Source organism: Ceratotherium simum, chromosome 27 (genome assembly GCF_057802395.1).
Source record: "Ceratotherium simum simum isolate JZ-2026a chromosome 27, ASM5780239v1, whole genome shotgun sequence".
NCBI lineage: Eukaryota > Metazoa > Chordata > Mammalia > Perissodactyla > Rhinocerotidae > Ceratotherium > Ceratotherium simum.
In genome coordinates this window covers 2796222-2808337 of record NC_141926.1, presented here as the reverse complement: position 1 = coordinate 2808337, position 12116 = coordinate 2796222, and the positions used below count along the sequence as shown (strand labels likewise).

Here is a 12116-nt window from a genome sequence, read left to right as displayed (position 1 = left end):
CCTGCCCAGCCAGCCCTGCATAGGCCACATGGAGGAGGAGACGGGCCACTCTGCACTGTGATGCCCCTCAGGAAGGGTCACTGTGAGAGTGTCTTGGACCAGCTTCTCCAATACAGCCAGGCCCCTGGTCCCTGTGGCTCGGTAGCAGCAGCCTCCAGGTCAGGACACAGGGCAGACCTGGGTGCAGTACTTCCCAGACAGCGTGCGGGCATGGCGTCTACAGGGCCCCAGCATATGGCTCACCAGAGGTGTGGCCAACAAGTCATGGCACGGCATCCGGCTCTCCTGTGCTCGCCTGGGACGTGGAGCCGATACCTGCCCACCTCCCCATGCTGGCGGAGGCCTGATGGGCTGCATGGGGAGAGGGAGGTGTGCATGTAACACCTCATGCACCAGGAGCTGCTGCCACCACCACCGTCTAACAGGAAAGCCCTTCACAGCTGGCCTGGTGCCCACTCGAGGGGGTTCTAACCTGAGTCTGTTCACCCATAGTGCATGTGCTCAGGCCTGCAGAGCTCAGACCTCTACTGTCACTGGTGTTTCTTCCTACACATCATCTCCACATGTAACTTAGGCTAGAAAACTCCAGTATTCCCTTCTCTTCACCTCAGCTTTGTCACTAAGTTTCACGTGTGCACAGTGAAATGCAGCTGAGTAGAGGCCCCTGGAGGTGCAGATGACTGAGAGGTGGGGGCTCTGCAGGTGGGGTCCAGGAGCAGTGGCCGAGTGGCCTCCCTGCTCAAGGCCTGGCAGCAGCAGCACCCAGGAGGGAGCCTGGTAGAGAGACAGGGTCTTGGCTCCCAGACTGACTAAATAGAATCTGCATGTTAGCATTTCCTTCCTAAAAGAGTTCAGCAGACCTAGTGTGTTTTAGCATCTTCCCGTGATCACCAGCTGATGTTCCGGATATGGCCCCCAGGGGAGAAACGGATGAAGCCGGCTGGTCCATCAGAGCTGTGAGAAGCCAGGATGCCTGTGGGAGAGTTCTCAGCTGCAGGGAAAGGATTGAGAACAGCTCTCGTGGGTCCAGAAGAAATTGGGTCCATCCATAGAAATGGAGGAGTCAGGGATGAAGGTTCTGGAATAAAGACAGTGAAACGTTCCAAGCTCAATGCCCCATGTTTGTTATTCTAGTTTCCCAGGAGAATCTCCTAGCAGAAATTAAGTGTACGAGTCTAAAGTGTGACAATTTGAACATCTAATGACAGTGTCGTCCAGCCTTGGGCTGAAACATCCAATGTATCTGCAATCCCAGCCTGTCTCACTCACCAGCCACCTCCAACAGTGACCATCCAAATTATTTCAAAAACCTGTGTTGTTAGTTTGAAAATTAGTAAATTAAGGGAAAGAATAAGGCATGTGTCCAGTCGTTTCGATGTGAACCAGCTCCTGGATAACAACTAGATATTTCTTTAACAGGAGAATTGCAGCTAGTACCTGAAGGCATCAGAGTATCCCCATTTTGCAGTGATTTAACGCATCCACGTGCACTGAGCATCAATGGGGGGTGCAGGTCACAAGAAGCGAGCAGACGGCACTATGGCTGTTCTTGCCCCAGACTCACCCTGGTGGAGCCCCTGGATGGAGCGGTAAATTACAGAAATCGGAGGACAGGCAGTTCGTCAGTCACCCCGGGGTGCAGCCCGCAAACCCAGAGGGACACTCAGGAGAAGGGGGCGACATCAACGGAAACTGAAAGAGCAGGAGGTGGGGCCCTGCCCCAAATGCCAGGTGAGGACCTCCTTTGGATCCCGATTCAAACACTAAGAAGAAAAAGACATTTACGAGAAGTCGACGTGTGAGCGCTGGGCGTTCGATACTGAGGAACCACTTTTAGGGATGACGGTGGTGCTGGAGTTGATTGAGTCTATTTCAGCGCAGTGATGCTCGGACACTGGACAGCAGGACGCGGCGGGACAGCCGAGAGCCGGACACCAAGAGCGCGAGGGCCACGGCGGGGCGGGCAGACGCCTCCCCCAGGGGCCCCATCACCCGCCTTCGCGGGGTCTGAGCCCGAGCACCACCGGGCGACTGCGCAGGCGCGGCCCCGCCCACCGACGCGCTCGCGGGAGGGGAACGCGACGGGGCGACTGCGCAGGCGCGCTCCGGTGAGTGGCGCGGGACAGGGCGACTGCGCAGGCGCGGCTGGGCTGGTTTTTGCGTGGGGCTCCGCGGCCGCGTGACCTTGCGACCCCGCAGTCCCAGCGCACTCATGGCGGCTGTCAGGGCGTTGGTGGTGCCCAGGCTGGCGGCGGCCTCCGCGTTCCCGCGGTTCCCCGGCCTGCGGCCGCTGTACCCCGGCGCACGAGCGCCCTCCCCCCGCGCGGCTCTGCACGGCTCCGCGCCGCGCCCCGGGGCTAGGGTCGCGCTGGTGAGTGGACGCCGCCCGAGGTCGATCCATTAGAAATGGAGGAGTCAGGGTCTGACCCTCCAACCCCCGCCCGAGGTCGAGCCCTCTGCCCACCCCCGGTTCGAGGTCGGGCCCCGCCCCCACTCTCCGCCCCTAGTCCGCCCACCGAGCGGGCTTCCAGTGACCGTCTGCCCCTCCGCAGGTGCTGTCGGGATGCGGGGTCTACGACGGGACGGAGCTCCACGAGGCCTCGGCGTAAGTTCCTAGGTGACACTTGGCTCTCGGGAAGAGCGGTTTGCCTTCTCCTGAGCCGTTTGGAGAAGGCTTTCTCTGGTTAAAGTGGCAAAAATCACTGACCAGACCCCAGGAGACACAAAGTGAAAATTTTATAGATCGCGTGTGTAACATACAGGGGCACACAATAAAGCTGTTAAATTATGTTCTGTAGTGCTGTCTCCCGGGGATAACCACTTATCGGCACCTTCTGGTCCTTTCCCCCATGTTAACATCAGGATCACACTGCATTCTGGAAGCGGGCACCTGTTTCCCTTCAGCCCTCCAGCAGGAGCTCAGGGCTGCCCAGCGACCTTGGCTGTGGACGGATGGTCATTGATGTGACCTGTCTGCTGGCCCTGAGTAGTTTGTATTCTGGTTTTTTATTTTTTTGAGAAAGGTTTCTGTGAGCAGCACCAGTAGAGGCTGTTAGGTTTGGAGTAAGTTGGGGACTGCTTGGAGAATGCCCCCCTCCCAAGCTCAGGCCTCTCGGGTCCCCACAGGAGCCTGAGGCTGGGGGCTGTGTGTTGCCGCAGAGCCCTCCCCGTGGGGGTTGCCAGCGTATCCTGTGTTGGCGCTAGACGTGGAGTGAACTTTGGAGTGTGCGGAGCTGCTGGGCCGCCAGGAGAGTTTCCTGGAGGGGACTGGGGGAACAAGAGAGCAGAGGAGGCAACCGGTAGCAGGAGAACAGCTTGAAACCTCCCATGCACAGACAGGGAGTTGTGTATGGAGTGCTGGGGAGGTTATGAGGAGCAGAGCCGGAGAACCAGGGCGGTCCTGGCTCTATCGGGCCACGCACCTCATGCCTCCTCCTCCTCTGACAGGGAGACCCTCGGGCCCCGCGTCTGGGACAGGTTGGTGAGTTGCCTCTTGCTCTACGGGGAATGGCACTACACGTGCCATGTCTGTCTCCAACCCCTAGAACGGAAAAGTTGGGGGCACCAAGAATGAACTTACTGTTGTGACCAAAAGCTTCCCTCAAACTTCAAGACCTGTCAGTTGGCCTGTGGGAGGAAGAGCGCCCCAGAGGAGCCTGGGAACCCAGATATCCAGGCTGTGACACCAGTCGGGCCACCCTGCTCCATACCTTGTTTTGTAAAGGGAGCTTGGGGCCTAGCTGGTCTCCGCAGGCTAGTTTAGTGACAATGAATTTGAACTGTGGGCATTTGGGTTGTTAGCAGGCCAAGCATAACTTTTTGCAAAGCAAATAGGATATTCACATACATAAGGAATTTGTCCCTGGCACTCAGCTAAAATCCTGCTTTTCTCCCTGCAGGATCCTGGTCCACCTGAGCCGTGGCGGTGCCGAGGTCCAGATCTTTGCTCCTGACATGCCTCAGATGCACGTGATTGACCACACCAAGGGGCAGCCTTCTGAGAGCGAAACCAGGTGTGGGTCCACCCCTCTGGTCCCAGAGCGTGCACGGGGCAGGTTGAGACTCCCGGAGAACCTGCACAAGTGGTTGCTTCATCCTGGGCTTGAGCTGAGTCTATGTCCATGTGAATGATCTTTCTTCAGAGCAGTCATCCTCAGGCTGTTCTGTGATAATGCTGCGAGTCTCAGAATGTAATTACTGAATACTTACTGAAACATCAAAAGAAAGTTCCCCCTGGCAGGTCCTCATACCTTCCTTTTGACTAGAGGAGTGCATCTCACTTGGGTCGCTCGCCTCGCTCCCCTCTTGGGCCCACGTGTCTGAGCTAGCTCCCAGAGGCATTTCTGTTCTGGAGGCGCATGCAGTCCTGACCCTGCCCGCCCTGAGATCCAGCTCTCCCCTCCTGTCCTGCCCGGCCTGGGGCCCCTGGAGGCTGTGGTTCCAGGCGCCTTCCAGCTGTGTTCAGAGAGTGAGAGATGGGGCCGCAGCTCTCTCCTGGGGGCTGTGGTTCCCCACTAAAGGCCCCTGCGGTTTCTTCTGCCTGGGCCCCTGGCCCTGGGCCCCACAGCCGAGGGTGGTGGTGGCTCCTGCTGTGGCTGACCCTGGGCCTGCTTCACTCACCCCAAGCAGCAGTTTCTTAACTTTCCCACCACTGTCTCATCTGTCAACTCCCCGCACTGAATGGTGTCTACCTCGGACACTCAGAAGAGTTTCTATCTTCCTGGTGGCCCCAAATTGATGCAGAAAGTTCCAGATAACTTGGCGTGGGTTCTGAAGTGTGGATCCCATGGGTTCCAGGAGACATTTTGAGTGTAGACTTATGTCACTGTAGCTATGTCACCTTTTCTAGGCATCAAACCTAATGTACTTGTGAGTGCGCATCTCTGGGGCCGAGGGAACACATTCCCTTGTTTGGTGATGGGCTCCATCCTGCCCCCTTCTCTGGTTCACGCTGAACCTCTTTTCGGGCCTCTCTTTGTGTCCTTTCCCAGGAACGTGCTGACTGAGTCGGCGAGGATTGCCCGCGGCAAGATCAGCGACCTGGCCCGGCTCAGTGCGGCCAACCATGACGCTGTCATATTCCCCAGAGGATTTGGAGCCGCCAAAAACCTGTGCGTGTGTGAGCTCTGGGGTCTTCTGCTTTGCACCTGGAGCGGTAGATGGGGCCGAGGTGGTGATGTGAGCAGCTGTGAGGGGCCTAGGGGTCCAGACGATGCACGTAGCTGCTCTGTGACGGGGACCTTTGTAGGGTGAGGCTAAGTCACTTCTGAGCAAGCTGTGGAGTTTTCTCTCCTCACTCCTTTCTGAGTGCTTCTGGGGACCTGGCCGCAGTTGAGGGTGTGGGCTCCCTCCGCTCTAACTGCAGTCCTGGTGGGTCTTGTCACTCAAAACCCATCTCCCCGTCCATGGTTCTTGCAGACACCAGCTCTCCTGTGGGCAGCGTGGAAATCTGCTTTTCCGGTCAGGCCCTTTGGGTGATGGTCCTGGCAGGAGGTGGGGGGAGCTTTCTTGCTTTGCCCTTTGGGTTGTTGCCCCAGTAACTGGACCACAAGCCTGGGAGGCCATCACAGCACAGCTGTGACGTCCTTGGGGGTTTCGGGTCCTCTTTCCGTTCTCTGGTTCCTTTCTGTTTTCCTTCTGTGAGTTCGTGGAATGTCTATGTGTCCCAGCATGTCCCTCCCAGGGTGGGTCCGGGGCTGCTGCTCTGGTGACGGCAGGTTCCCCACATGGCCGTCACGGTGCCGGAAGACGGGAAGCAGCTGTGCCCGACAGTTTTGGGGGTTTAAACGTGCAGTGTAGTGCGCGTAACAACCCAGACTACGTGTTTTGATGGAAACACAACAGATCAGCAAATTGGGCCCTGGATCAAGCGTTTTCCTGTGTCAAGGATAAGAACATTTTTCTGCCCCAGGCCCTGGGGTCTCTGGGGACAAGATATCTGGGTGTAACCACAGGCAGCCAGCCCCTGGGGCTTGCCTTCCTGCTGACTGGGTCATCCCTGGGGTTCTGTGGCCTTGGCCGCCGGGGCTCCAGCCCTCCGCCTGCTCACTCCTCTGCTGGTGGAGGCCTCTGGCAGCAGCTGGAAATGTGGGTCAGAAAGGGGAGGGCGGGGGATCAAACCGATGCCTCGGATCCTCTCACCTCCTCCCCACCCTCTCCTGCCGTGCCCGCCGCCGCCTCCGGGCATCGCTCCGGGAATACGGCTTTCTTCTCGTTTCCCCCCGTGCTCCCTTTCACTCTCAGACTCTGCAAGGGTGCTGGTGCCCACCTGCTCTCCTGCTGTGCGGGTTCTCCAGCCTCGCACCAACCCGTTTCCCTCCTCACTGAGCTGTCTGGGTCTCCTTTCGGAGGTTTCCAGTATCCGCCAGATACTAAACCCAAGGGATCCCATTCTCCCTCCTCTCCACGAGTTCTCTGTGAGTGCTGTCGGAGCGCCCTCGGAACTGCCCACGGGGCCCCAGTTCTTCCCAGCTGCTCCTTTGTGGAGCCCCTTCCCTCCTCCTGCACCCCTTCTCTGTACTCCCCCAGAAATTTCCTCTGCACGTGGCTCAGCTGTCCCCACATCTGGACCCTGGATCTCCCCCTTTCTGACCAGTATTTCCAGCTTCCTGCCCGAGAGTCGTTAGAGTATGTTGGTGATGTTTAAAGCCACGTCCCCTAACTTGCGCTCGGCTTCTGTCAGGCTCTCGTGTTCTCTGGACCTCCCCTGTTCAGGGGAGGGGTGGGGGCGGTTCAGGCCGATGCCTCGGATCCCGTACTCACTGTCCCCTCTCTACCTGGCTGGGTCAGCTGGCCAGCTGATGGTTGCCATTCCGCCTGCAGCAGCCCGATAACCTCCTAGCTGGCTGTGGGGAGGGGCAGAAGTGGTTACGTTCCCTGAAGTCTAACTCTGCTCACGGCCCTCCCGTGTTGTGACACCTCGAGGCTCCCTCCGCCTGCGGGCATCAGAACGCCTCCTTTCTCCAGGTTCCCATCTGGTCTCCCAGCCCCTCGAAACAGTGCCCACGCTCCTTTCTCCTGCTGGGAGCTCTTTCCCCGCCTCATGTCCACTCTCTCTTCCAAAAGCCAGTCTTTCAAGTGATTTCCCCACGTCGCCATCTTCATGAGCCTCCTGGCAGGTGACACAGAGAACCATTGGCTGGATTTTGACCTCCTTAGGACCAGGGTTTCTTTCTCGGGAGGATGAGCTTGCCTCAGAAACCGCTGCACCTTACCCTTGACCCTTAGCACTGCTTCTGGTGGGGGCGGCGGAGCAGTTTGAGGTTTGTCGGGGTCCTGTCCCAGCATGGCTGACCACCCACCCTTGGTTAACTCGCTGGGTTGTTGGCTGCCTGTCTCGGCGTTCGAGGAGGCGGTGGGCCTCGGGTCAGCACATGTGTCTTTGAGCTCACGCTCCTCTGGAGAAAGCTGCAGCCTCTGGTCGCCAGTCCCCTTCTTTCTGACCTTTCCAGAAGAGAGGCCGGCTCTGGCGTCAGTGGTCTCCTGTGTGGTGGCGGCTTTGTTGTTAAGGTGTGGTGTGAGTTAAGGGCGGCAGGTGCGTTCATTTCTTCCTGTTTGAGACCCCGGCTCCTCTTTGCCACTGTTACCAGCTTTTGCGTTTCCCGAGAGATCCGTGTATGTGGTTGGTTAAAAATCTAACTGGATGGCAGCCTCTTAGCTCGTGGTTGTGCACTCTGTATTACCACTCAACAGCATGGATGGTGCTGGTCCATTAATTGTCCAACAGCTGCCCCCACAGATCCCATTGGGTAGACGACTCAAGCCTGATGGACACGTGTGATTTCCAGCCCTCTTTTTTATCTTTTTTTTTTTTTTTTTGGTGAGGAAGATCAGCCCTGAGCTAACATCTATGCTAATCATCCTCTTTTTGCTGAGGAAGACCGGCTCTGAGCTAACATCTATTGCCAATCCTCCTCCTTTTTTTTTTTTCCCCCAAAGCCCCAGTAGATAGTTGTGTGTCATAGCTGCACATCCTTCTAGTTGCTGTATGTGGGATGCGGCCTCAGCATGGCCGGAGAAGCGGTGCGTCGGTGCGCGCCCGGGATCCGAACCTCGGGCCGCTGGTAGCGGAGCACGCGCACTTAACCGCTAATCCACGGGCTGGCCCACCTCTCTTTTATCTTAATAGCTTTTTGGAGGTATAATTGACGTACATGTCTTCAGGTGTAAAAGTTGATAAGTTCTGACGTGTGTACACACCCCGAGAGATCGTCAGCACGTCAGGATAGTGAACGTCCGTCTCCCCCAAGAGGTTTCCAGTCCTTTGTGTGTGATGCTGCGAACATCCCAGGATAGAGCAGTCGAACACATAAACAGAATGGAGGAAAGCCCAGAAGTGGGGCTTTGGGCAGAGGGTGTTCTCTGAAGTTGGACGGGTCTCACCAGATTGCCTTCCAGAGAGATGCATGGGCACACAGCCCCCGGCTGTGCGGGGGGTACTGATCTAGAAACCTCCGCTGCTCTTGCTCCGGTGGAATAGATGGTGTCTGGTTTGATTTGCATTTCTTTTCCTTGTTAGTGGAGTGCAGTATCTGTCACTGGTTTTAGGCCAATTGCATGTCTTGCTGTTCCTGGTTTACCGAGCCGGCTTCTGAGCACCGCATGGTCCTGGCTCACGGCCTGAGCAGCCACGGCTTTCATTTGCTCTGGTGTCTGCTCTTCTCCTGCCTCTGCTGTCCTCTTCCTGCTGCTTTCTGTTTTGAAAAACATCAAAGAAATGTGTATATATATGCACACACGCACGTGCACACACACACATTAGTGACTTATTTCAGAAGCAGAGGAGTTGACGGAACCACACGTAAGCTCTGAGGTGGGCTTGGGTGGTGGTGGCAAGTGGACACCCAGCTGTGGGGTCTGAGGACTCCTCTCTCTGGCAGGAGCACATTCGCCGTGGACGGGAAGGATTGCAAAGTCAATAAAGACGTGGAGCGCGTCCTGAAGGAGTTCCACAAGGCTGGGAAGCCCATTGGGTATGTACGGCCAGAGCGGGCCTGGCAGGGACATGGGGGCCTCCACTTGGGACCCAGTGACAGCTGGCCTGGGTCTGAGGCCAGGTGGTGGGGTGGAGGGGACTGGCTGGCAGCCAGGAGCTTAGCAGTTGTGAGCTGTGTGGGCTTGGAAACTCTGGGCCTTTCCTCGTTTTAACTGAGCGGGTTTCACAAGATCTCACAGGTGCCTTCCAACTCTGAAAAGTGTGTGGGTCACGTTTATTTTTTTGGTGACTTAACAGGAAGGAGAAAGTTTGATTCTATCAGCTTCTGGAAGGTTCCCTAGTCACAGCTTCCCTCACCCCCAGCCTTTACCAGTGCCTCTTCCCCTCACCTGGCCTCACCTTCCCGTCCTTGCTCAGAGCAGCCCCTTAGCTACCTCTCATATTTCCACTCTGATTGCTGTCGTGAGCAGCATTCCTGACCCCTCGTCACTCAGCTGCCCTTCCTCCTGGAGTCATGCACCGATCACACGTCACGGCCCAAGGACTGGGTACTGAGGCCAAGGACACGGCCACACATGAGGGTCCTCACACCCCCCTGCACAACCAGACTCATGCATTGGCACAGCCTTTGCTCATGTCAGAGCCTTGGTCCTCGGTCCTCGGTCCTGGTGAGGCCAGCCATAACCTGCAACCGGGAGAGACTCTTGGAGACCTGGGATGGAGACCCCATCATCAGGCCTGATCTCGTCAGACTTCCGTTCCCACGAATGTCCCAGCAGTCGCCCCTCGGTCCTGCTTTATGCAGTGCGTCGTTTGTCCCGTAGTGAGCTGGAACGCGTGGACCGCGTGGCCTTGGAGTCCATCGCTGGTTGGAGAAGTCCTCTCCAGAGCCCAGCGGTGCACAGACAGCTGAGAACAGAATTCAGCAGGAGGCACTAGAGAGGCCACTCTGACCTCCGTCGGATGGACAGCTGCCTACTGGCATGTTGTTGGCAAACCGAGAAAGAACAGGGTTATGTTAGAACCCCCTGTGTGAATGAGGTACAGGGGCTGAAAAGGACAGTCCCCGCTGAGAGTCAGCATCTGTCATAGACCTCATAGTCACTCACCTGAGGTCCAGGGAGCTCCCCGATCACTAACGGCGCCAGCCTTGGGTCTGTAGCCTGGGAGTACATCTGCGTGCACAACGCCGTCTCCCTCCATCCTCCCAGACTCGGGCCTGCTCGGAAGAGCTGGTGCTGAGGAAGTCAGGGTGGCTGACAACAATGCTGTGTGGCATCTCTCACCTCCCAGGACACTGTCACTGGAGCAGCACCCATTTACGCGGGAGAGTGCCCAGGGAGGAACCTGGGGCCCTTCGTGACTGACTGAAGGACAACACGTAGGACAGAAGCTGAGCAGACAGACCCCTTTCCTGCAGACATTCTGCCCGTTCGCGTAAACAGGTGTCTCTCAGCTGAGTGTGTCCCAGAGGAAGCAAGGCCAGTGTCATCCCTCGCTAACCGTGGGCCACAGGGTGGGCAGGGACCGTGAGACTGCTCTGTATCGGCCGCCCTGTTGGAGGCTCAGTTCAGTCCCTCCCATAGCAGTTTCCTTGGCTTTCTCTCAAAAAGCACTAGTGTTGTCCTGGCCACTCATGAAATGCCCTTTTCAGGTCAGTGTGCCTTGCCTCCCCTTCTGAGCAGTCTGCCCACTCTCACCCTGCTCAGCAGAAGCACAGCCGGGAGTGGGGGGGTCAGCTGGCTTTGCTGCCTGGCCTGTGTGTCCCCTGCCTTCCGTGCAGGAGCGGAGCGGGCCGGGGCTTCTGTAGGAGCGTGCTGTGCAGCCTGCTTCAGCGTCCACAGCCTAAGACCAGAGCAGGTGGTTGCCCAGACAACCTGGCTCAGGGCTGGTGGCCACAGCCTTCATTTCTGGGCGTCCTGCACTGGGCTTCCCGTACCTGTGAAGTCTCCCAACTCCGGATGCTCCCGAGACATCAGTTCCAGTGACTTGCCTGTTCAGTAGCCGAGGGAAATCTCATCTTGTAGGTTTCTGAGAAGTAGTTTCAGTTGTCACGACATTTAAGTAAGTACATGAATACATTTTTAACGACTTTTTACTACAGCAGCTTCAATACGGGGCGTTAACGTCAGCACAGTAGAACCAGATCCAGGTTTCCCCAGCTACCCGAAATACAGCGTTCCTAGAAACCTTTCAGAAGCTAAATGGCATAAAATGAAGAAGCAGTTACCATGAAATTGTAAGGGAAAATTTTTGAGCGTTCCCAGATCCAGAGAATAATGTACCAAATCATAGAGATAACACGTGAGACCTATAACGCTACTAACATATAGAGAAAGCAGGAGTGATGTGATAGATGCACAGCCTTATAAGGTAGGAATCCTGAATGTACAGTGCAGCTTCACTTACGGGAACCAGGAGGACAGTCGGAGAGAGGAGGAGGGTCGTGTGTTCGCGTCTCGTCATCTGGTCCACCAGGGCAGGCAGGTCACTGTCGGCTGCACTTGCTGTGTCTGCCTGGTGTGGGAGGTCGAGGCGCCCATCTGCTGTGGCTCTGTGGAGGGCCTGAAACACTGCAGTCTGCTTGACTGTGGAGCCTCTCGAACGGCTCGCTGCAAAACGATGGCTGAGTGCCGTTTTCACTTTTCGCCTTTTATCGTAAAAGTGAAAATCCTATTTGGATTTCTTTCATTTGGCCAAAACAGGCACTGATGTAGGTCTTTTGTAAAAGCCAGGTGGGGATAGCGGGGGAAACCTGTAAGTGCTGTTAAAGACACAGGAGAAGAGGGTGTGTGGGAAGACGGTGTGGCCAGGAGGAGGCTGGGGTGCGGTCGGGAGGGCATGTGGACCCCGGGTGGGGGAGGGCAGTCCCTGACAGCTCCACGACGGGGTGGCCCAGCCTGGAGCTGCTGTGGCAGGTGTCCCGTGCTCTCGTGCTGCAGTGCCTGGCCTGAAGGCGTCTGTGTCGGCTGAACTGCCAGGCTCAGGAGCTGCTGGGCGGCAGGGCCTCCTGGTGAAAAGCAGACCCTTGTAGCAGCCCCGAGGGCAGGTGCCGGTGATGGCCCAGCCCTGGTGGCGTGTGCACCAAGGGTGAACCAGCGGGGCTCAGGTGCCTCTAGAACGGCCTGCTCGTGGGTGTGTAGGGGGCTTGGCGCTCTGCTGGGAGGGGGTCCTTGGCTCC

The 12116-nt window shown here is 57.1% G+C and overlaps 1 protein-coding gene across 3 annotated transcripts in view; it reads left to right on the top strand.

The window, feature by feature from the left end:
* The first annotated feature begins 2118 nt into the window (after nt 1-2118).
* Nucleotides 2119-12116, top strand: part of GATD3 (glutamine amidotransferase class 1 domain containing 3) — a 28426-nt gene continuing 18428 nt past the window's right edge. For all 3 annotated transcript variants that reach the window (XR_015548699.1, XM_087418005.1, XM_004429722.3), the window contains exons 1-5: nt 2119-2371; nt 2553-2605; nt 3900-4013; nt 4992-5111; nt 8880-8972. Coding sequence is in view for 2 of the 3 variants with exons in the window: in XM_087418005.1 (XP_087274131.1) it covers nt 2213-2371; nt 2553-2605; nt 3900-4013; nt 4992-5111; nt 8880-8972 (539 nt within the window). In the remaining variant the exon portion in view is untranslated. The remainder of the gene's footprint in view (nt 2372-2552; nt 2606-3899; nt 4014-4991; nt 5112-8879; nt 8973-12116) is intronic.